The following is a 25,481-nucleotide window of genomic DNA, read 5'->3' on the forward strand; positions in this document are numbered from 1 at the left end:
AACAGATACGAAGAAGAAAGAAACAGTGCACAATGATAACAGATAACAAGACACCTGGATACTAAACTAATTAAAGTCATCTACTGAAACTACAGTTTGGTGTCTGCTCTTTTAGGACTTACATTCTTTAAACCTTCACATGAGACTATGACATATTTTCCCATTACAGTGTGTGTGTTTGTGTGTGTGTGTGTTATGAGCTTATGGAAAGGTCATTTGGCTGTTGACTCCTAGTCTCTGCCGGGAGCGGTTGGATAATTGCTACTCTAATTAGTCACTTTTGCCAGCCGGTAATTCATAGTCACCTTCAAGTACGTCTCCCACTCACACACACATACATAGACATAAATACAGTACATCCTGTGTATTTATATACACACACACACATCTACTGTTCCTCCACTATCACTTTCTGTTAATTGTTTCTTCTATTTTTGTAATTATAGGCTTTCAGACAGCCAATTGTGGATGCTTACAACAATTGACTTGATAATGTTTTTCATGTTGACACCGAGCTGACGATGATTTATGACAATTATGCGTTAGCAAAAGCACTTTTGTTAATGACTGCGGAGGCTAAGTATTTCTGAGGCAGACATGACTGGATGAGAGCCTCAGCTTTAATGATACCGACATTCATTGAGCTGTTAGGCAACAATTCCGTTGCGTATCAACATCTGTCGATGCTAAAGGAGACAGAATACCTCAATATAAGGCACTTTAGAATGCCTCATTCACTGAACACTGCAGTCCTGGTCACTGCTGGCTGTTACTGTGCTGCTCCAGCCTTATTTGGTCTGGTTTGACCAGCAGCTTATGATGGCTAGTGCTAGCCGTGTTAGCATACTTAAGATAGATATTGCTGCGTAACTGACATGACTGACATTATGATTCCCACTGCTTTTCTTGGCAAGACCCGCCCTGCGTAGCATTCAACTGCTGAGGTACCGGTGACCCGATTTGTTCAGGTCCTATAGCCTATCCTGACCCTAACTACTCGAGGTCAATGCTGAACCTTAACCTTAATCATCTCTGCCTCAACCAGCTCCACGGGGTCGGTTTGCCAAGAAATACAGTGGAATTCCTGATTATGCATTACTGGAGCGTCTTTCTGCCCCATGACTCTGTTGTATGTGCTAATGATTCTAACATGTGACGGACAAACACAGAAGCCACTGATCCCAGCCAAGAAATAGTCTGCACATGACCCCGAGTAAACACTGTTTTGTGTATGAATAAATTTAAAAAAAAAGATACAACCTGTTATTTGTAATTCTTAATAATTCACAAAATGTAGAACTTGTTTTCTTTGAGGTGGAGTTAAGAGTTTTCAAATGATCGATTATCACATTTAAGAAATATAATTACAGGTGTGTTGCTGGTCCAAAGCTTCAAACTGTTGCACATTGCTTTGAAAATGGAGTGGTACCAGTTTCGAGTCCCTACGGCCTTCAGAAGGGGTCGAATCCAACTTAACCCCACGTCCAAATTGGCTCGTGAATATGATTTGAAGTTAGCTCATGAATGAGATTTTGAAGGGCTTTAATTTTGAAATGCTACATCAGAATGTTCTGGTTCTCTCTGAGTGACACCTTGAGGTGGTCTGCTATTAACCAATATTTTTTTAAATATTGTAAAGAATTAAAAGTTGATGAAATGAAGATGGAAGGGTGGAGCCTCTGTATAGTAACATGGCACATCCTTTTTAGAATGCATCTTTTTATAAACCAAATCATTGATCATCTCAGAGTGATTTAAATCTTGTTCAAGGCCACAGTCTTGGTCAAGGACAGTGGCAAGAGTGTCTGCGCCTTCTATTATTTATATATTTTGGGAGGCAATGAAACTAGAGCACCTCGAGAACAAACAACTCCCACCAGGACACCATGGCTCTCCTGTGGCAGCTAACCACTGAGCTACATTTTACATATATAAATTGTCAGATTCTGCAATATTTTTAAAATGTTTTCTTCATATGGGTCCATTTCTTTCTCATATGAATGTGAAAGTATCCTTTTCCTGATGCGCCTACGAAACAGTTACAACATCAAAGTCATTGAATTGATCCTAATGGCACCAAACGTGTAGTGGCAGTGATGCCCCTTTGCACTGATCATCGTTTCCAGCTTTGTTTGGTACCCTTACATCCAATAACCCCCCCAGCCAAACCAATCACTTCAGTTTACACCTCTGCTTTCACTTTGCCTCTGGAGCAACTTTCTCATTGCTCCCCCCCCCCCCCCCCCCCCTCCTTAAAGTCACCTTGTTTCCAATGCTCATCAATCTCTGTTGTGGATCCTTCCTCCAGCAGGCCCTACAGGCACCCCCCTCCTCCTCCTCCTCCTCCTCCTCCTCCTAACTCCCTCCACCTCTTCTACTTCCTCTTTCCTCCATCTGTCCCTCCCTCTCCTACACGACGATGCTCAGAATAACCTTGTGTTTACGGGCACAGCACACTCTCTTTGTCTGGTCGTTCCTAAATTACTCACGAGTACATCTGATAACAATCTAATGAAAAATTAGCAAAACAAGTAAGCTTACAATCTCCTCAACCTGGGTATCAAATATTTAACTGATTCCAAATGATTTTTACAAGGTTCATCTTGCTACACAGCAATAGGACATAGTTGGGCTGCATGCTCTCATGCCTTCCACCCTGTCGTGATGAAAATAAACAACGCTAACAATCTACAGCCTTGCAAGTTGCTCCACGAGGCAACACTTTCTTCTTTAGGTCTTTTCTTCTACCCTTTATTCCCCTCCGTCGTCTCTTTTCCCCCCCTCGCTTCCTTTCATCTCCACCCTCCCTCGCTATCATCTCTCCGCCCTGCCACCTTCCGATCTCAGATCGCCTCCTCTCTCCCCATTCTTTTACCGCTCCTATCTCGTTCCTCCATCTCTGGTTTGAAGTTAGAAGGTTGGATTGGGTGACAGATCTCTTAAAGACTTTCAACTCCAAAGGACTTGAGGCAACAACTCCCACAGTCAGGTTCTAATAGAGAGACAGGAGAAGAAGAAAAGACACCAAATAAACTGCAGAGAGAAAGAGAGAGTGAGATGGAGGGAGGCAGATAGCAATTTTGTTTTTCTTCTCGCCATGGAGTGCCCCAAGAGATGATGAAGGATCTTTGATGTGTGATGTTTCCGTTCTCTACCTCGCTCACTCCCTCTTTCGCTTTCTTTTCTTTGTCCTCTGGTTGTTTCACATCCTCCCTCTTCTCTGTTTGTGTGGTTATTTATTTCCTTCATTCCTTCCGTCTGTCAATTTGCATCAGCCAGAGACACAGGAAAGTGGAGGGATTGGGGAATAGAAAAACTTTTTGCTCTGCTTTCATAAGCAAGGCAAGCCAGAGCTGAACTTTAACTTTTGGAGCTTTGAAGTGTTTGAAGTTGACACTTAATGGTGCTGGATTGATGTCTGTGCATTCATGTATTCATCCCTGTTAGTGGGTAGGTGTTATTACAAGTGGTGAATCCTTGCGGAATTCCTGCCTTGCTCTTTCTCAGACAGACGCAAGCCCCTGTGTGCACATGTGCACACACTCGCAGTCAGTAGTGTATAGCTTTGAGCTTGTGGCATGGTGGATGGTTCTCTGAGTTACTTCCAGTCCGAGGTTTTGTAATGGACACTGATTCCACCCTCTACACACACACACACACACACACACACACAGTAAACACACACACACACACACAGCAAAGATTCTCCATCTGTGTCCAGCTGGCGTCTTCCCATGCATAGCGGTGCACCTGTTCTCTCAAGCTCTAATCGTGTGTTTCTGACAAGATGCCGAACTTTTGTGTTGCCTACAACAACAACTCTAAATATCACTGTGGACTGAAAGTGAAGACTTTCTTTTAACCTGACTATCAATGAATTGTCTAAGTGGTATTCTTTGCAATCTTTGCTATTTTAAATGTATCTGAGCTGCTTTTTTATAACAAGATCCATATCTTGTGTGCAGAAGATAGATCTAATATCTTGTGCACAAGATAACACGGAGTCCCCGAAGTCCTGAAAGATTATGTTTTTATATCTTCTAGCCAAAAGATATAAAGGTGTGGAGAAAAATAACTTGGAGTGCACAACATATTATCTTTTTCACGCGTGATCCGTTTTATCTCGTGCAAACTAGATAAAGAATGTTTCCCGGGCTTCTGGTTCTCTGTAAAATGGAGTCACTTGGGCAAAACATGTAGAGTTTGACCTGATGGCGACAGTAGAGCCATGCTGCTACCTACATCAAATATCTGTATAGCAGCCCTTTCACTCAGCTTGTGGGCAGGATTTTGCGTAGTGTACCTAAGCTTAATTTATAAGTCTGTGTCATACTTTGTCTGTCAGGCTTAGTCAGGAGGGTTTAGCTATTAAGAACAGCAGTACCTCAGTGACAGCTAGTATTAGACGTTGCCAATTGTCTATTGTTGCAAAATTACTTTTACACTACCTTAAAGGGAACATATCATGACAAACAAATCATTACAAACTGTGAAATAAGACTAACAGGTTTCTTTTGTGGGCTGCCTCAACAAGAAATCATATGAGTCAACCAGCCAATATCTCCGACAACCCAAATTCACACTAGATATGAGACATCAGCAGCTTAGCACGAAGAACACTGGTATTCAAATCGGTCTTCAAGTACAACTGTTAGTCTTATCCCATAGTCGCAAGCTCTTACTCTGCTTTACAACGTAGTACTGACATGTGTGGCTACATAATTATCTCCCTCCTGCTCCCTGAGAGAGATCACCAACAGACATCCCAGCCCGGCAGAAGCAGCCTTCTCTCGGGCAAGACCGCCTGGCCCTCTGCCCTTTGAAGCCTGCATGGGGAAGTCACCCACTAGACAGATCCCCTACGGGCCCGAGCTCTCTTTGAAATACCGAACGGGCGAAAACAGGGAAGAAGCGGTAGAGCATGGGAGGGGACGGTCTGCATTTGTAAATGTCAGAGGGATTAGTGTGTGTTCATGTGAATGTTTTAAACTTGGCACATTAGTAATGAGATGTAACCAAATTGAAGAACAGACACGTTAAAGACTACGAGCAAGAGTGTAATGCATTCAAGACACATTTGAAATCGTATATAAACCGACTTGTAGACACAAAGAATAGGATTGCCCTTTATGTACATGTTACACATGTCCTGACATCCTAACTAGCCGATCAAAGCCAATCCTATCAGTATCAATCACTTCTGCAGCACCATCAAATCCACGATCAGATTATCCCCCCGTTGATTCTGAGCGCTGACACAGCGCATCGACATGCTGCATATGTGTTAAGCAGCTGTGCGGGATGATCACCAATAGGCCAGATGTTGTATCTCGCACATCAACAGCAGCAAAAGTGAACCGGATTGATTAGAGCGCCCATCTGCTGGGCTAGCACGGTGTTAATAAGCAGAACGCTCTTCATTAGAGAGGGAGGTTACCCAAGGCTAAGTGCTCAAAGGCTGTCCCGGGTTACATTGGAGGAGCTGAGAGGAAGAGGGGAAGTATACGGCCCGAAGAGCGCTGGGGAAAGAGAACGGAGAGACAGATGTTCTCAGAGACAGACAGAAAGACAGTCTGTTATCTCCAACATAGTTTATGTGCTTCTCCTGTTTTTCTTTACCTGATGATGAACCACTATATCTAACAGAGCTGAAAGTTATGCTCAGATCATATTAAATTGTTCATTTGGTAGTTTATGGATGAGATCAGATCTGATCAGATCTTTATGCTAAGCTAACCGAACTGCTGGCTGTTGCAGAATGACGACAGCAAATACATTTGTTTCCCAAAGTGTCAAACTATGTCTTAAAAATGAGCTAACCTCAGCAGCTAAGTGTTACATAACATGTATGACTATCTGAGCTGACGACCACATATCCATTCATGACACTCTCGTCTTCTCTCCCTGACAGATCTGTGACAAGGAGTGGCATTACTACGTCATCAACGTAGAGTTCCCAGTGGTGACCCTCTACGTGGACGGAGTGACCTACGACCCCTACCTGGTGACTGACGACTGGCCCATCCACCCGACACAGATTGACGTGCAGCTCACGGTCGGCGCCTGCTGGCAAGGTGAGCGGGCAGCGCTGACAATGATGATGATGATGATGCCAATGGGGGTGATGATGGAGCCAATGAAACAGGGAAAAGCCTGCGACTGACACAAAAGTTTAACATAATAGATGAGGTGTATTTGGTAGTCTGCTGATTGAATATAGCTTCTACGTGTGAGCGAGTTCAAGGATATGAATAACACTATTGCTAGGGGACTCGCTGAGTGTCGAACATGTTCTTTGGCCTTGAATGAGCAATTAAGAAGAGCACTTAGTGTGCCTTTGACAAACGATTGAACCCACCTGAATGAAGGCGGACAATTTCACTGTCCTCTGAACTGATAGCTGCCACTAATTGCGCGAGGGTAGAATAAATGGCACTTTTTTTCGCTCAGTGCAGCTTACCGTTGATTTGATAGCCCGAATGAGACGGCTCAGTGATGCTTAACCCCCAGATAAAGAGTCAAGATATTTTTTTGTGCGGGAGCAGGAGCAGGTCATGTGGCTAGCTTTCATCTGCTTCCTCCTCCTCCTCCTCCTCCTCCTGCCCACCCAGTTCTTTCATTGAACACCAGGCTTTAGGAGGATTAAAAGTGCCTTGAATAGAAGAGAGAGTTCAGAGACGAGACCTGCTTTTTCTAGGTGTTGGCTAAGCCTCAGCAAAGAGTTGTTAAGGTGATTCTGAAATCTTAACAAAAGCCATTAGCCTCAACAGATTGCCTTTTCAAAGCACTGAGCGTCTAAGTGCCCGGCATGTTGATTGCAAACATGTTGCAAAGATGAGCTCATTCATTGTCTAACCGGCTGCTGAAGTGTGTTTTCAGAGCAGCGCTGAAGAGGATGTGGTGGGTTCATCTCTGCTTTCTGTCACGCTGCTGAATGGCTTCGCAGATAAACATCAAACTGTAATTTGTAGGGTTCAGACGGGACAATGCGAACGGATGGCAGAGTAAACTAAAAGAGATCTGTAAGCTCCAAACAGTATGACTGCAAACAACTGTGATAGATTTGCCATATTTAATTAAATTTCATGATATAATTTCACGGTTCATAACATTTAACTGGTCAGTCAGTATTATCCAATGTAAATGCATTCTGCCCGACCGAAGCAAATGAGCGTAATTTAGAATGATGATATTACAGATATTTATGCGAAGAGGTCATTGTAGTGCGGCGTGGCAATACTTCACTCTGTAAAAGCTGTAGTTAAACCTCAAACTGTCACTGCAGGTGGCTGGCACACATGAATCAGTTTGTATTAGGAGGGCGGTGTTGTTGTCTAAAGATGGTCTAAAATAAGCACTTCCTCAGAAGCTATTTGAACTTTGATCAGAAAAAAATCGAACTTTTGTGGTCAAATGAGATCAAATTTTAAGATTTGACTACCACCACAAAGTATGGTCTCTTGATAGTGTACGTCCTAAATGAACTTTGTAGGCCTACTGTCGGCAATGAGCTACTGCAAAGCTCAAATTATACTTTCCACCTCTGCACCCAGCGGTGAGGGTAAGTTTCATCATCTGTCCGTGTCTGTGAGGGGGCCAACGGGTTTGGTTCTGTTTCAAATGTGCTCTGGTATGTTTGACAATTTGATCTGGTTCGTTTAGGCCGTTGTGAGAGCTGTCGATCAAACTCTGGTGCAGACTAAACAATCGAGTGTCTTCCAAATGGACTCTGGTGTGGAAGCAAAGCAGACCAGCTACAGGGCTGCGTAGTGTGATGGCAGACATCTCTGACCGATATCGGTTTATCACGCAGCCTCCCGTATATCCTACTACATGTATTGTAGCGGTTAAAGAGTGAGTGAAACACAGTAATCCTTGCCAACAACAGGGCAGACAGGTGACTGTTTGCGTGTGTACCGATGTGTATACAAGTTTGATTGATTGATTGATTGATATTATCCACTCAGACATTCTGATCCTCGCTGCAGATGAACACATGGAGAAGTTAGTGATCACAGGACACCTTGCAAACACATTCGTGCAGAAAGTACAACGGCCCTGATATCCCCAGAAACTAACACGTAGAGTAGTAGACAGTATACACACAGGAGGCATGTAAGGCCCATCCCATTAGTGGTCACATTGTTAACAATCCGGGTAAACTGCTAGATTGCGTTGCTCATTAAAATGCATGAGACACAACTTGTTAGTGTGACTTCCTGCAACAACAAAGCGGTGAATTATCCGTCTGTGAAGCGTGCATTTGCACAATTTCACTCTCCTCCTGTTCTCTAATAGAAGGGTTGGCCCCCCCCCCCGCCCATCCTTCTTCCTTCACCTCTGGAAGTAAGTGCTGGCTGTGCAGTTTTCTCACAGTCAGCCTGTATTTACCCTCTGACCTGGCGGTGGGTGTTCATCTTCAGAAGTGTGTGTAACAGCGAGGCAGCGGAGAGCAACACACTCATCTCGCCTGGTTCTTCTTTTTGCCCGTGTAATCACAGTCTGCTGGCCTCCCTCATCACAGCGGCGAGCATGCAGGAAGAAGTACTGTTGATTACACACAGGCACAAATTGAACCGTAAATATCTGTGTGTGTACAGTAGAATGACTAAACACTGGCACACAGGCGCTGATACAGGTACAGTTACAATAAATCAAAAAGTAAGTGAGAGACTATCTCTCTTACACTTAAGTAATGGCCCTATTTCCAGCTCACCCATGCCTCATCTGTTGCTGTTTTGGAAATGAGGCAAATAGAGCCGAGGAAAAGGGAGAGTGAAGATCTATTGAGCGAGGGGCGCTGCACAGAGCGGGCAAATAGCGCTGACACCACGTAGGAAACCGGCCTCTCCGTGAAGTGGAATGATCAGCGGTTTTATCGCCCATATCATTCGCGCTCCGCAGCGTCTCGCTAATCCCCTCTCCTCTCGCCGGGACCCCTTAATGGGTTCTCTGGCCAAGGCCTAAATTGATAACATCTGTCAGGGAGGGACCGAGCGGATAGGTGGACATCTAGAGGGAGGGAGGGAATAAGGGAAGGAGATGGTAACTGAGTTGAGGACGGGAGAGCAGGTGAAGCGTAAAGAAGGAAAGAGTGGGTTTGGCATAGTTTGTAATACGTGCATAGAAAGGTGATCTTGTGGTTTTGTAAGATAGACTGTGCTCTCATGGTACCTGGCAGGGTGTCAGCAAGCACTTTAATGTTGGCTTGGAGTATGCAAAGCAGCTGTGGTTGTTACGTTGAAGTGAAACGAGAGCTGGGTAACTCACATTCGGGGCAGATTGCTGACTGAATGAATAAATCAATGACGGGCTGCCAGCCATACCACTCAGAGAAGACACATTATTACCGACGTACAGAAAGACTGTTTATCTGCATGAAAACATGTTCTTTCTGGCACAGGAATCCTGTAAAGAGTCTTGAATATGCACTTGATGGCTTCATGATATTGTGCTAAAATATATAAAGAAAATCGACATCCTCGCCAGTTAATTATACGTGTAGAAGACCTGAAAAAAACAGAATTACGCTGGTATCCTTTACTACTACTTTGCTGCTTTTACATAATCTATAACCCCACAAATGTATTTTGATGATATGATAACTCTTGGCCTTGGAAGTAAAGCTAATACACTGCCAACGCTTGCAGCTTAAGATGAACACACAGGGCCGTTCCTCACATTTCCTCACATTTTTCTGCTTGTAATTTTGAATGCAGCTGTCCAAAGCCTGACAGGCTCAGGAGAGGGGTTTAGTGACAGGTCAATTGTTGTTAAGACAGAAAACTAAATATGAAAAAAAACATCAAGAAGTCTGTTTCCTGCTCGCTTCTTCAAATATAATCTTGCAGTAATTTGGGAGCATGGTGCATGAGGGCATACGCTGCCACACATGCATGCTGAAGGGGCGAGACCCAAATTAATGGAAAATGAAAATACTGACTGAGCAACAAAGAGAGTAATGACAAGGAAGGCACAGCAAAGGGGGAAGAGTTTAGGCTTGAGAGGTTTTATAGCTCCCCCCCGTATTTCCATCCGCCCTTTCAAGAGAAATATAGCAATGATTCTAAATTGAACGTCTGCATTTGTCGCGGTTCATTTCTCTTCTATTTTCACACCCGGGAAAAAATAAGACATGATAAAGTAGTTCCAGTAGTGGTCAGTTGTGTCTCTCCGCCTGCACCGAATGAGCTTCTCACGCCGTGGATACATCACTTACGCCGATGATACGTGTGCCTGCATCGTCCACAGGGAATTAGGGGCTAGGTCAAGCTCGGGTAATGTCTGATGAACTGGAGCCAAAAGGGGTTTTGAATTGAGGATTTCCCCATCTCCAGTCACTGGACAGTCACCAACTGAAATGACCCGGTTCAAGGAATGAATGTGTCTCTTCCCTACTGTTACATTTTCCAAATAGCGGTCATACTCCAGCCAGGTAGAGAGGTTAAGAAAGGTGTGTACAGGATGTTCTTTTACTGCTTACCTCCAACAAGAGGCAGATATATTGATAGAGAGACATGGCACCTTAGCTAGATCTTTGCCCATCGGTCACTGCTTCACTTCACGGTAACAATGTTCTTGGTGTGTGCACAAGTCTGGATTTCTTTTTCATAGAACAAATGTTATTAAATGAACCGACTTTTCTGTAGCGTCAGTGCTTTGGTGGATTACAGCCAGAGTTGGAGGAAGAGGGAAGATAAAGTGAGGAAGTAAAGGTGAAGTTTTCATACCTAGAGCTAGTAACCTTTCAGCTAATGAGTGGTTTGGAGACTTCTCTTGCTGGTATTGGCCTTTACGGAGTTTGGAGAACATACTTTAGACGTGTTGACTTTTTTCTTTTATCTCGATGGTATGGCTGAAAACACTTTTACAGCAGTATCCTTCGCTTGGTCACAGAATGGAGACAGAGCCTGCATCTTAAGGCTGATTATAGCCATGATTGGTCATCAGGACTCATAATTAGGGAGTGGATAAGGGCACTGTTAGTTTGATGATAGTTAGTTTGTTAGGGACTTGTATACGCCACATACCAGCAGAGACAAACATGACACCATGGTAATTACTGTAGATTAACCCACAACATGATTATCTACACAAAGTTCGTGTGACCCATAAATAGAGCAGCACTGCATTGTGTTCTTGTGCACATATTTAAAAACTAAGTGACGTTGGGTGCAAAAACACCAAAACTGCAGTGTCCCCACAAACCTCGAAAAACTGTAATCCCAAAAGGTATTTTATGAACTTCATTTACTAAATGTGTGTGTATTGTTTTGTGTGTAGGTGGGGAGGTGACCAAGCCGCAGTTCACTCAGTACTTCCGGGGCAGCCTGTCTGGACTGACCATCCGACCGGGCAAGATCGAGAGTCAGAAAGTCATTTCCTGTCTGCAGGCCTGCAAAGAGGGACTGGACATCAACTCCCTCGAGAGTCTGGATAAGAGCATAAAGGTGTTTTATTCATTTATTTCTTTTTATACTTTTATGTAATTTCATAACAGCCTTCCTGCCCATACTGAGTATACATTCAACATACTGTATCCTCCTCTGCTGCTTGCACACACACACGCATTTTGATGCCAGCTGACAGAAAAAAACTCTCCCTCTTTAAATCACCCCAGCTAAATCACCAGTTGGCTTCCTCAGACAGACCCACACCCCCACAACACATTCACCAGCTCAGCTAATCCATCTCCCTGTACTGTGGAAGATAGAGGGCAGACAAGATGGATAGGGGTTTGTGTAGACTCCAAGCCGGGGCCCCCTACCCACCCATCCTCAGCTCCTCTCTATCTTTCTCACTTCACTCTTCTTCTCTTCCCTCACTCCTGCAGCTCTTTTTTCCGTAGAGCCCCCTTGTGCTGTGGTCCACAAAGAGATCCTTGCCAGCCTTTTGAGAAGACAAGGGGGGATGAGGAGAGAGGACGAGAGGGCCTCTCGAGGGCCAGGGCAGTTTATCTTTTGAAAGCAATTTCATTTTCTTCTTAGCCGCACGCTCGTCTGGCTCCCATAAGTCCACGGGAGGCTTAAGGACGGCATTTAGCCGAGCGGTTGCAGGGCCGGCGCAGCACAGTCAGAGGAGAATAACAAGGGAGGGAAGGGAAGGGAAGGGAGGGAGGTTGAGGCAGACAGACGGCAAGTATAGTGACAGAGAACAAGAGATGAGAGGAGACGGCGAGAGGGAAGGGAAGGTGTGAAGTCGGGGAAATGACAGGGGAGAGGGAGCGCATGGAGAGCTCCCCATGGGGTGCTGAAGTACTGTCACCCTGCTGCTGAGAGACAGCTTTAGGAAATGGGAGACACTCAGTGCGGTTCCAGCAGTGGGCCACTAAACCCTCTTTAAAGTTAGAAGGACCTCGAATCCCTACCATCAAACCCAGCAGGAGAACACACACACACACACACACACCCACACACACACACCCCTGTCAAACTGCACCTGTGAGGAGAGTCCGCCCAGTATTTTCTAGCCTCTTGACTTAAAGGGTCATATCAGTGTTTTTCGACCGTTTACAACAAAGTTCACCAACATTCCTTTTACTATTGCACTACTAGTTCCCTTCCTGGCGTCTATGCAGCCACCGGTGTCCATTGATTTCTGCATACAGTATGAAAATCTATTTGCGAAGGCCTGCGACTATCCCTTCAAATAGGTGATCCATCACAGTGAATATCACATCTGTTGTTTTCAAAGTGACCTTGCTGTTTCATGGTAAAGCAGTATAAAAACACGATGCTCACTTTGATGGATTACCTGATTCAAGCAAGGTATAAAATCAAAGTCACTAGTACATGCTTTGGACCTATTACACAGCCCAAATAAGTGAATCCTGATGTCTTTACCACTTGAATTGTAGGTATTGTGATGGATGGATGACACATTAAAGCTGCAGGTCAATCTGTCCATGCCCTGTCTCTTCTGAGAGTCACTTTGTCTTTCTTTCTTTTTCCATACCAGACATATCTTCAGCATCTCGTATGGAAGTGACTGAGTGCAGCTAAAAATGTCTCTGGTCTCTATCCATCTAACATCTCTGTTTCTCTCTTTCTGTAGTTCCACTTCAACCCGGCTCAGTCCATCTTGGTAATGGAGGGAGAGGACTTGGAAAAGGTGAACGCTGCTGTGAGGAAAGTTTCCTACATAAACTCTCGTCAATTTCCCACATCAGGCATCCGACGTCTGCACATCTCCACTGCCGTCCAGTATGTACAACACGTCTTTTCCTCTTCCTTTGTTTTCGTTGTCTTTTTCTTTATTTCTTGTTTTTTTTAACTTTTTATCTACAATCCTACATTTGTTTGATCTCACATCGTCTCGGTTTCTCTGTATCTCCTCTCCCAGATATGAGGAAACGCACATTGACATCTTCTGTTTAGTATTAAGACAGCACAGTAGATATCACACTGATACGTAATTACCTTCTCATGCATTGATCCCAACCTCTCTCTCTCTCTCTCTCTCTCTCTCTCTCTCTCTCTCTCTCTCTCTCTCTCTCTCTCTCACTCTCTGTGTTTCTCCTTTCCTCTGCTGTCACTTTCTTTTCCCTTTAATACACCATTTTCTGTTCACTGTCGCCACTGAGGCCACTTTTTACATTTTCATGTCATGTTTTAATAATTCTTTCTGGGTTTTGCCAGAGGAACGAGCGAAAGAGAGATAGAAAAACAGAGAGAGAGAGAGAGAGAGAGAGAGAGAGAGAGAGACTCCCTTGGCGGGTTACCATTAAAATTCATGATTGTTTTAAATATATGTAGACCCCTGCAGCGCAGCCCCGGGAGTTGACTCTCCGCCCTCCTGTTGGGTTCGATGCACGGCCGCGGGCCTGTGAGCCTCAACCAACACGGCAGAAGTGAGCGTGTGTTTGTACATGTTGGTGTGTGCGCTGATGAAGCAGAGTCATCTCAGCCAGAGGCTCACCGATTATCAGGGAATACATTATGTTAATGACGGCTAAGCTTGCGTCATTGCTAAATGTTGTGTAAATTTAGCTTTTCCTCGCAGACTGCTGACTGGTCTGCTAGCTGTGTGTGCATGTCTGAGTGTGCGTGTGTGTGTGTGTGTGTGTGTGTGTGTGTGTACACTACTTGCGGATATGTGTGGCAAATGTGCGAGAGGGCGTCCATTCTAAAGCATGTGTGGAGACTCACTGATGAGGTGTATTTCAGCTTTATGTTTATGCTCACATCCAGATGAGACACCAGTAGGAAAAAATAAATAAATTCTCCTCATCTAAGTTAGTTACGCTGAGAGCCTGAAACATGGCCTCCTGCCACAACACTGAATAAACTCCCCAGTATCGCTCCTCACAAATGCGAGATGATGTTAAATATTTCCTGCCGATGCAATTAAACTTTCTTGCTGACGCCTAGTAAGAGCAATTACTGCGGGCACCGAGAACACAATTAAACAAACAGCGACAATCTTAAAAAACAACCCGGCTGGACTCCTCTGTTATTTTGTCTTTGGGACAAACTGATTCATTTTTTTTTATCATGGTGAGTGTTTTAGAGATTATGTTTATAGAATAGATATGAACCAGCATATATACATAGAGTGAAATATAGTATCGCTGCATATTAACTCAGGTGCAGGGTCAGGAAATCTGTACACTTATAAAATGATTGGATTTAACAAGAAACATTCACAAAGGTCTGTAACATTGCACATGATATTTATGGCTCTTTGCGCTCATGATGGAGAAGTGAAATGTGTGATGAACAGGGTAAATATAATCCCTTTTTAGGGACCTGTATTCTACATGCAAGTGTTCAGATTATTGTTTTTACACCAGAGCTGTTACAGTACAAGGTCTTTTCTGTATTATATCTCCACATCTTTTAAATGAATAAACAATAATAAAGTGACCTGTGAGTTACACCTCTATTGAGTAAAGAAAAACAAGCATTGCTTTGCTTATGACCACAGAGAGAGAGTGTGTGTGTGTGTGTGTGTGTGTGTGTAACCAAAGTGGAACTTCTGGGGAAGTGCAGGGTCTCGTTGATAACACGGGTGATTTAACTTCCAATTTGTTGTTTTAGTACTCCGTCCAGAACACACACCAGCAGAAAAGATTCACTTCAACCGAGTTATTTTCACTCGCGAGCCTGAAACGCTGCCTCCCGCCGTAACACCTCAGCAAGTGCCGAAACCCCCCCCCCCCCAACTGCCCCAGACATTATCACTCCTCGCAAACAAACAGAGATGTTAATTCATTTAAAATGCGATTAAATTTCCTCCGTGCTGACGACTAATAACTGCAATTACTGTAGGCATCAAGAAAATAAAAGGAGCGGGCGCTAATCTTTGTAGCAGCCCTTTTAGGCTCCCTTGTCATATTTCTTTATAATTAAGTTGGACTGGCGCCAGTTGTTGTTCTTTTGTCTCAGCTCGGTGGGCCCACGCAGCATTCGTCTCCCTGCATCACTGACTTTGTATCTCCCACTGCTCACAACAATGGCTTAGTGCCCGAGCAGCGAACAGACACACATGGCACCGGCTGCGGCCGCAGGAAAGATAAGGAGAGATTACACGATGCCCCGAAACATGCTTTTGTCTCAGACTGTGGCCTCAGACAACTGACTGTGGAGGATTAGAGACAATAGTTAAGTTTCCATCCAGCTGTGAGGCCAAATTGGAAGGATTCTTTGTTATTATTATTTCAAAAAACGAAAAGTGAATTATAGCTCTTTTCCATTGGTTGAGTTAAAGCTGGTTAGTAAGCTTCCTACATGTAGAACTAGTCAGGTCTTTCAAGAAACTGTCACTATAAGTTTACGATGAACAAAGAAATGTAATACGTCGGCCAGTGGCTGCACCCTGGGACGGTTTGGTGATCTGCTGTAATGTTCATAATAAATGTATTAACTTATTATTCCAGCTTTTCACAAGTTCTGCTTTGTGCTATTTGCAATTCCGGTTCCAAGTCATTGTTTGTTTGTTTGTGTTTTTCATGGTATTGTGGTTCAATGCCTGAAATAAGGTCTGACGTTAACACAAGTTAAAGTAAATGCTCCACTGTCCACGTGTCTTTCTAATGAGACTGCTGAACGTCATCATGACAAACACCAGTCTGCCTTTAGCTTAGTGGTGGTGACGGGAAGTCATGTGACCGTGGTGTCGTTCCTTTAAAGCCTAACATATCAAATATCATAAATGTTATCTTGCTGAGCAAGACATGTAAGTATTCTAAATGTTTCTGCAATAACCTAAAATTGACGAGGGAACCAGTGCGATGCTAACTTCCTGGTTGTTCTACAGAAATACGTCACCGCTGCAGCGCTCTATTTATATCTCTATAACATTCAGGTCCCAGTCGCTGTCATTTCTGGACTGTTGAGTTTCTGTACATTATATCAATGGTTCCCCTCTTTTTCTGTTAGGCATCAGCTGAATGAACGACAGCCTCACAATATAAGTGGCAGCCAGCAGTTTCAGTTCGATTGTGTTCCGAAATAACTCCCTGCAACATCCCCATTTTACAGTATATGACTGTCAAATTTATGCACTATTTGCCCTCCAATCAGTGCCCCTCGAAATCTCAATTTACTGCTAACTATAGAGTAGACTGTTGAGTGTCTATCAGGGGGCAGTGAAGGCCTGAACGAGGGTGTGACTTGACGGGACTGTAGCGCAGCGTGATAAGAGGGTTCAGGCAAACCACTCTCCAGCTGAGAGTCATACATTAAGCTTCGCGATTGCAACTCAACACTTCCTCCAGAACGTTCCCTTTATAGCTTTTAATGTGAGACATCATCAGGAGGTTTCACTGATGGTAGCTCAGATCAGTAGAAGGAAGAAAGAACTGACCAGTAGAATTCGTGTATACATTACTGTAAAAACAATAGAGCAACAGAGAGCAACAGAGTTGTGGGTATAAATAACGTTGTTAAATGACTCAGTGCTGTTGTATTGGTGGACTTAGTGCTGTGGCAATGCACATTGCCCTAAATTTAACCACCCTCAACCTCGGAGCCCCTCCAGCTGTTGGCATCCTTGACCACTGCCTTCCTCGCCTATTCTCAAAAATACCGCCGGCACATACAACCCACATACATACAAGTTCTCTGAATGAGACATCGTGAATAATAAGTCATGCTGAGCATATATATCGTACACATCCAGTATCCAAAGACACTTTTCACATGTTTTGCTTTGACATCCAGCCAAACCCTTTTTTACTGCCGTTTCCTTTCATTATTTCTTTCCATAGAAATCCATATAAAACTGCCCAGCTAAAAATATATGAATTCATCTTATGGATTTATACATTGCTGCATAGTTTACGTCAGAATGTGAGGGTGAAGAATACAGAATGCATCACAGCTGAAATCTCATAGCCCAGGTTTCCAATGCAGGGAATAAGCTTGTTATGATGTCTCGCTGTAGCTGGTTACTGAGCTACAGAAGGGAGCCAAAGCATTGATGTGCCTCCCACTGACAGATGTTTGTGTGCTTGAAAGGCCTTCGATGAAATGTAAAAACAAAAATCAGGTTGTTTGTTCAGCTTTCACGGCTTACACTATCACCACCCTCAATACCCTCCCCTTCTCTCTCCCTCCCTCCCTCCCTCTGTCCTTTTTCTCATTTTAGTATCTCTTGTTTTCCATTTGATTGATGTGTAATCTGCAATCTCTCCGCTCCCGTGTGTATGTGTGTGTGTCCGCCAATGCATCGGAATGGTTTGCGAGTTAGATGTCTGCGCTCATTTGTGTGAGTACGGCCATTCTGTTTGTGTCTGCTCCCCCCCCCCTGTGGCCGTGTTGCTAGCTCGAGTCCTGCAGAGCCGATACCTGTCCGTCTCTTAAAGGTTGCCAGTGGATGCTGTGCATTTAAACACATGCTAGCACACGCTGACAGGGAGGCAGGGAAGCAGGCGTGCAAGTATGAAAACACAGCGAGGTCTCTGCTGCAGGTTGGTGCCTCTGCCTGAGCATGGTCAGAGCTCTGTGCCCTGGGTCTATCAGGCTTTTAGTGCAGCACTTCCTGCTGGTATTGATAAGCTTTATGAGCTGCTGTATGCTCCACCGTTTCACATTCTGATGCGTCTACTTGTTACTTAGGGATGGAGCTATTTAATTGTGTTTTCACAGAGAGCTCCTCTGTGCCCTCTGTCACCCTTTGCTGCTGTGTGTCAACTGGACCTCTACGGGGTTCAGCCATGTTGAGTGAAATAATGATGAAAATAGAGAAACGCACTTGGCGACGCTCACAAAGGACAACATGGGAGACACAGTGTGCGTGGAAGATTGCAGGCAATGTCATGGTGTTGTGAAAGGTTCCAGTAATAGTCACCGATGAAGAAAATCATTTTGCCATCTCAGTGTAATTATAACACAGAAATAAGGGTTCCAAACGGGTTCATCCTGAAGAGCTGAGGCTCTACCCACAACCATTTGCTTCTGAAAAGCTGTTTTTTGAAGAAAGGGTTTTTCAAGGGTTCTTTGTCTGACTACGAGTTACAATAAGAACCCTTTTTGGAGGAAAGACTTTTAGTTAGCACCTTTATTTCCAGGAGTGACCTACATAAGGAGAAATGAACTTAATTTGGGTTCTTAAGAAGAGGGTGCAGCTGCTAATTAGCATATGAGAAAGAAGACGGTATTACCATGAATTAGTTCTTCTGGAGTAGAAGTAAAAGTAAAACTGTACGACTTTTTCAGTAACATTCCTTTTTCTATGAACAAAGTAACAACATCTTCTGAAGCCTTTGCAGGTCATAAGTAGTACAGATTAAAAGATTCAATATGCTTTCTTAACGAGAGTTGGATCAGGAGGTTGATACTACTCATACATGTAAGCTGTATACGCAGCTGTCAGAGCAGGTGATTAGCTTAGCTTAGCATAAAGATGTGCAACAGTGGGATAGCAGGTAGCCTGGCTTGTTTTTTGTAATCTGTACAAAAAGCGAATTGTGAAAACAACAATGTGTGGTTTAACGGGGAGTTGCTGCTGGAACTGTTTTGATACATCATGAAATATCTCCACGTCCTGGCTGAACACAGCTAATAATAACGAACACCAGACCGCGAGCTCGTCTCCAGCTCTAACTCCTCTGCCTTTTCTTCCCCTCCAGGTGTTTTGGTGAAGACACTTGTATCACCATCCCAGACATTGATGCGGTGGTGATGGTGCTGCAGCCTAGTGAGCCCAGGATAACCATCACCGGAGTGGAGAGACTGAATCGGCCCGCCTCCGACTTCAGGGTGCCGGGAGGCACAGCTCTGTTCAAGGACCTCCACCTCATCAGCACAGTCACCAGAGCAGACGCCACAACACATCACACAGGTACGGACTATCACACACGGTGGTAACCTCTGTGCTACCCGTTCGTTCAAAGATGCAGGGATTGTCATACTCAAAGCAGGTGAAAGAAAATCTGTATCGACTTATTCAGCTCTAAAAATGTTGCTGGTGAGAGCAATTTGCAACCCTTTGAACCTATAAGCAGTAGGTGGGAAGCCAGTGAGGGATTACTACCTTACATGTGTACTTCTGCAGGGAACACTCCCAGGGACAATAACAAACTCCAAAAGGTAGCCTACAAGTCTGAGTGTACCACACAAAGTCGGAGACAGATACCTCCCTGCAGGTAGAAATCTGTCCTGGTTAAATATTTCAGCAGGATTTCATATTGATAATGTTTTCACTCATTCATGAGGTCCCATAGCCGTGCAGCGCCACCTGTCTCCCCTTCAAAACAAACCTTAAGAGAAAACCTGAACATCGCACCTCATGAGACTGCCAATCAGCAGCAGCAGCAAGTATTTCTTTCATCTGGTACGTCTGCACGCATGCCGCAAACTAAAGAAAAGAAAAGTTGTGCTTTTTGGTCTCATGCTGCCAGATTCTCTTGCTGGGTGGAAGTAAAGGTTATTGAAATGCAACTAAAGCAGTTACTAGTGAGTCTGTGCAGTTCACAAGCATGAAAGTATTCAGATCCTCACTTTAAAGTATGAACACACGTAGTACAATACAATAATATCTTACTTAAAATCACATTATCTCCTGTAGTGTGATGTATATCCGAATATTTCAAATAGATTATGTGGGCTGTTAAATGATCGGATCGCCCAAAACTGAGTGTTGCTTAGTAAATACAGCGGCCCCTCACAGTATGAAGATGTAGAGTGCTGTCGGCCTCCACCCACACATTCCTCAGCTGGTAATAACATATCAGTCAATGAACGAGACCCAAACCACATTAATAACTGCAAAGAAAGGCTCTGCTGACTGAGATCTGAATGCACACATCTGACCCATGACGCAGTCTGCTAGCTACATACGACGCACCAGCTAGTCTTCCATTGGGCGTTCGTGTGACGGCCAATGGAGCTAGTCGCCCTAAAGAAAAGAAATGTCCCTGTAGACCAGCGTTATAAAAGGCTTCTGTAAAACTGATTAAAGAACACATCCAAGTGCAAACACAATCTCTTGTGCGTAATTTTCGCTCGAGCGAATGGGCACCGTCTCAGACTTCGGTATCCAGTTCCGATATAATATCCGTGAAAATGAAATGGCATCTAACAACTGAACAATTTACACCAGGACACTGGATAAGGAGCACAGAAGTAAGTTTGGCAAAATGCACGTAAGTATTAAAGAGAAACTACTCAAGATGCAGCAGAATAACTCCTGTCAGGGTTACATTATTAAAGATTGTTATAAATAAATAAGTAAGCAGTACATTCATTATTTAGTTTGCATACTTTGTACACAGTTGGGCAATTAAATCTTTAACAATGAATCTTTTTTTTACCCACATGTACGTATATCTTAATAAGTGACTGTAGCTTTCATATAACTGAAGTTCATTCCCTTTAAAACGTATTGGAGTAGAGCAGGAAAGTAGCATCTAATGAAAGCATAGCAATCCTTGAGTGAATGTGGTTTGCACAGACAGCTATATGTAACACCCCCGTTGAGGACATGTGCCCCTTCCTGCCAGCAGTAATCTACAGTGTGAGCAGGAGCCTTCTGTTCCACGCAGCCTTGCCAATGTGTTGACTCAATTTCCTGCTGCAGAGTCCCTCCACTCTCCTATCTGTTCCTACGTGACTTCAGACCCCCCCCCACACACACACACACACACACACACACACCCTCCCCTCATGCTGAGTAAGACTTCCACCTACCACCAGACTGATTCTCGGCTCAGGGTTGCTCCGCCTTGACCGGGGCCAAATGAGTATGACATTTAAATCCTGAGGGGCTCAAGCCTCGTCCAATGATCTGACCACCGAGGCGGGGAACAAACCCGGCTCAGCCCGGCCCGGCCCCGGGGCCCCCCGCCGCTCGCAGCCAATTAAGAGCAGATAAGCAGAGCGAGGCGGGAGGTTTTAGCCCTCCATTGCAGTGCAGAAAGTGGCATTGCTTTCAGGAGTCGGTGGAGCTCTTTCTCCTGGTGAAATAGAGACTGCAGCTGGGGGGAAGAGATTAGCTGGAAGCCACAGAAAGACACAGAAATGGAAAGAAAGGGAGAAGAGAGATGAGGAGAGAGAGAGTGTGTGTGTGTGTGTGGGAGAGGGAGGCACGATGAAGTTCCATAATGAACAGATATTGTGTTCTCTCGGGGGTTAAAGGATTCCAGATAAATCACATATTTCTTTTTCAGGGCAGGCAGTACGTTTCTGTTGGACCCTGTTAATCAGCCCCTCGCCCTCGTCTACGCTTTGTCTCTCTCTGACATCCGTCTTCTTATTGAGCCTGCTCAGCATTGCCTTGTTCCTCTATCCATCTCATGATACAGCATCCTTCCAAGGCTCACACCGACGCCTTTACTCAAAGTCAACGTCATCAATTCTCTCTTTGAACTCATCATAAAAGCTCAACTGTTGTTGACCCATTTGCTTCAATGGTCATTTGTTTCTGTTCTGTTTCTCCTCTTCTGCTTTGCTCTCGAGATTTTTTCTTTAGCCCCCATTTCAGCAGCTCTCTCAGTCTCTTTTCTGAGTAGTTATTTTTCGGGAGCCCATCACTTTTTTCATCCCACCCACACTATAGCTCTGAGATCAGGCTGCACACAGACCTGTTCCTGGGACAGTCCTACATTTAGGTGTACTATTAGATTCTTCCAGCACTACTCTACCTTTTCTCCCTTCATGTCAAAGTAGAATTTAACACCAAGCAGGGCAACTTGCCCACCAGACATTATAACTGAATAATGGCTGTAGACTGTATATAAGAAGTGGACGTAATCATCATGACGTCACTAGTTGGTTTGTGGAATGCCGTTGTGAAGCCTCAAGTTCACTGTCGCCATCTTGGAATACGGCTGTTGCCATGTTGGTTTTTTTTGCAACCAGTGAACGGAAGTTACCATATCTGAAATGTGGAGGAGTGACGTAGAGACGCCGTACACGGCTCTGGTAGCAGCAGCAACCTGTCAATCACAGCAGCCCCGCCCTAAAGCATCCCCTGCTTTATGGTCTGTTTGACTCTAAATGGACCATAATGTACTAAATGAACATCATGCTGTATTGAAGAAGACTTGAAACTAGAGATTGAGACCATAAACTCATGTTTACAATGTTTACTGAGGTAATAAATCAAGAGAGAAGTAGAGTCATTTTCTCATAGACTTCTATACAATCGGATTGGGAAACATCTGCCTGCTGCAGTGTAGAACCTGTTAGCCACTCAACCAAAACAATGAGGTAACAGAGGCTAAAAAGACGCGTAAAGCCCCATTGAAGTGTTCCCTGTAATTCCCAAGGTGCATTCTCTGCACTGAGACATGAATCCAACAAGGAAGTGCCAAAAACTGCAGTTCTATAAATGTCCACTTATGACTCTTATGACTCCACTTATAAGCTCCACAAGCGAGTCAGTCTCAATGGACCCCCATGTTAAAACTTTACAGCAGAAATAAACATTTATAGGCTGGTACGAATAAACGGCTTTGGTCTAGCTAATATAACAACGGTTCGGGGGGTAAATCTTTATGTATCTTCCCCCGATATATCATATTAGGGCTTAACGTGAGTCATAATTGAGGGCGTGGCCACTTCCGCTGCATCATCCAGGATCCCTCAGCTCCACCAACGATCCTTTTATCCTGCTTTTAGATTTAGGCTGTGTCGTCACACTTCACACAGGCGATGGTAATTCTCTTTTCACTGAAAGCAACAACCCCAAAACCAAACTGACACATAAACCACATATTTGTCTTTCTCCATTGGTGAAAGCTGTTAAATGGGCATCGCCGGTTCCCTCCCCAGGGACTGTACAGTGAAGGAGAAGGCTGGGCAGCAGCAGCGGTGAGAGGTGGAGGCTAGTGCTTAGCAAACTGTCAAAGAGCCCCAGCAGCCACCCAGCACCGCTGTGATGGGAGCTGTCTGAGGGGACTTGTTACCGCAGCAGCTCACAGCTCAGTCTGTCTGCAGAGAGTCGGTGAATAATTGGAGTGCGGGTGCAGGCGTGTTGTGTCCGGTACTGTTTGAATCACGGTCCTTCAAACTGTTCAGGGTTGTCTCCAAGAAAATGTTTTGTCATGGCAACAGCAATTAGACTGCCGTGTGTCCTTTGGTTGATGCAAGTTGCTGGTTTATTTTAGGTCTGTCGTCTCTTTTATGTGAGTTTTTAATGTATCTATGTGCTGTTTTGCTTTTAAAGCCCTATTCCCACGGGACTAGCATTACCAGGAGACCTCGTGTAATTTACTGATGAAGAGCTCACAGACAACCTCTGCAATTATTATACATCACTAGAGGTCCCCGGGTATTCTTTCACACTGCCGTCCTGGCCAACGAGATTTTAAACCTCAATGGGATTATTTTAGTTAAATAAAGGTTACATAAAATGAAAATAAAAAAATTACCAGGGTAACTAATGTGATTAGAAATTTGAGGTAATTTGCAACAGATTACAGACATGGTAGATTTGCACGGGATTAAGATCACAGACAACCTCTGTAATTATTACAGTTTACAAGAGGTCTCCAGGTAATACACGTCCTGTGAGAATAGAATAGGGCTTTAGTTAGTGAGAGGAGGACTTAAGTAACCACACTGAGGTGCATAACAAATGTGCTTCCAAGAAAACTGCAGTTTATTAGTGAGTGAGAACATATTCTCAACCAAAAATAAAAAAATGGCCTCAAATTTAAGTTTTATTTCAAGCAGTTTGAAAAGTCTAGAATAGCAACACGAGGTGAGGGCAAACGTGTGCTGATATTCTCTGGTAGTTCTCTGTTATGAGCATCGGATTGTGTGTGTGTGTGTGTGTGTGTGTGTGCTCGCGCGCGCAGCACGTCGACCCGGGGTGCAGGAGGAGATTATCCATAACTTGGACTACTGTGATATCCTGGTGTTGGGGGAGGAGCTGAGGTCGGAGCAGGAGTCCCTCCAACTGCAGCGCAGCGCTCTGCTCGGAAAACACCTCGACGCCACTAACTCCACCTCTGGCATTTCCATATATGGTAGGTTAATATGGTAACCACAACAACTCGCCCTTTGACACTTCCATAGATTCACAACTTCCCCCTGATCTCTCTCGACAAGTGACTCCCATAACAGCCGCCTGCTGCCTCTTCCCACAGGTGTGGACTCCATGTCCAACTATGAACAGGTGATCCGACAGGTGCGTTACTATAGTTGGCGACCCGGACAACTGACGGACAGAAGGTTCCGCCTCACCTGCTCGGAGCTCAATGGACGCTACACCAGCAATGAATTCAACCTGGAGGTCAGTGGGAACTTCAGCTGGACAGATGTGGACTGATTAATAACTTTCATCTCTCTCAAGCATTCACTGATTCACAAACTTCAGAAATGCGAGGCTTAACTGCTGTTCTTTATTTATTATTTGAGTCTTTTTTTGGCAGGGAAGTTGAAAGAGACAGCAGATAAAATAGAGCATTTTAAACAGAGGGTTAACACAGGTATATTCAGAGAGACAGTATGAGAAAGATAATGGTTTTTTTTTTAAATATTAAACATGCAAACATGTTCTATAGAAACCCAAAGTACAAGTATGAACCTGAAAATGAGCATTTTATGTCCCCATTAATATTTCTATGGACCAACATAATTTGTCTTAATGCAGTTGTCTTGAGTGAGCTGCATTAAGCAGTGGAGTCAGCTTATGGGTGGAAATTAAAATGTCAGATCCAAGTCACCCACTTATGCATTAAGATACAGTACCTGCAGGAGTGGCTGGGAAGAAATGCCCCGAGGGCTGACGAGCAGCTCTGACATCACAGAGGACGTGGCACATATTTGCAAAAAAGAAACAACTGACTAATGACAATGATAGTCAGAAATAGTAATGGCAAGTTATCACTATTGAGACAATGGACCAGCTGGACCAAATAGTTTGAAAGTGCTGACTCGGCTCAGGTGTCACTTTGAGAGCACATTTAAAAAGCAGCATTACTTTCACCCTTAGTGGCAAAAAACATCTTTTGAAAAACAGCAACTGGAATATGACAAGTTCCACAGGTTACTAAAGAAATATGTAGACAAACAAATGAATTCAACTCAAAT

At 44.1% G+C, this 25,481-nt stretch overlaps 1 protein-coding gene across 1 annotated transcript in view; it reads left to right on the top strand.

The window, feature by feature from the left end:
* The window catches only part of LOC116390681 (calsyntenin-2), a 210,351-nt gene that overhangs the window by 177,026 nt on the left and 7,844 nt on the right, over positions 1 to 25,481 (top strand). Inside the window, exons 9-14 of the mRNA XM_031860600.1 lie at positions 5,912 to 6,074; positions 11,284 to 11,450; positions 13,054 to 13,202; positions 19,073 to 19,284; positions 24,245 to 24,415; positions 24,536 to 24,681. Of these exons, the coding sequence (XP_031716460.1) occupies positions 5,912 to 6,074; positions 11,284 to 11,450; positions 13,054 to 13,202; positions 19,073 to 19,284; positions 24,245 to 24,415; positions 24,536 to 24,681 (1,008 nt within the window). The remainder of the gene's footprint in view (positions 1 to 5,911; positions 6,075 to 11,283; positions 11,451 to 13,053; positions 13,203 to 19,072; positions 19,285 to 24,244; positions 24,416 to 24,535; positions 24,682 to 25,481) is intronic.

The sequence above is a fragment of the Anarrhichthys ocellatus genome, unplaced genomic scaffold (assembly GCF_004355925.1).
Source record: "Anarrhichthys ocellatus isolate YVR2014 unplaced genomic scaffold, GSC_Weel_1.0 scaffold24, whole genome shotgun sequence".
Classification (NCBI taxonomy): Eukaryota; Metazoa; Chordata; class Actinopteri; order Perciformes; family Anarhichadidae; genus Anarrhichthys; species Anarrhichthys ocellatus.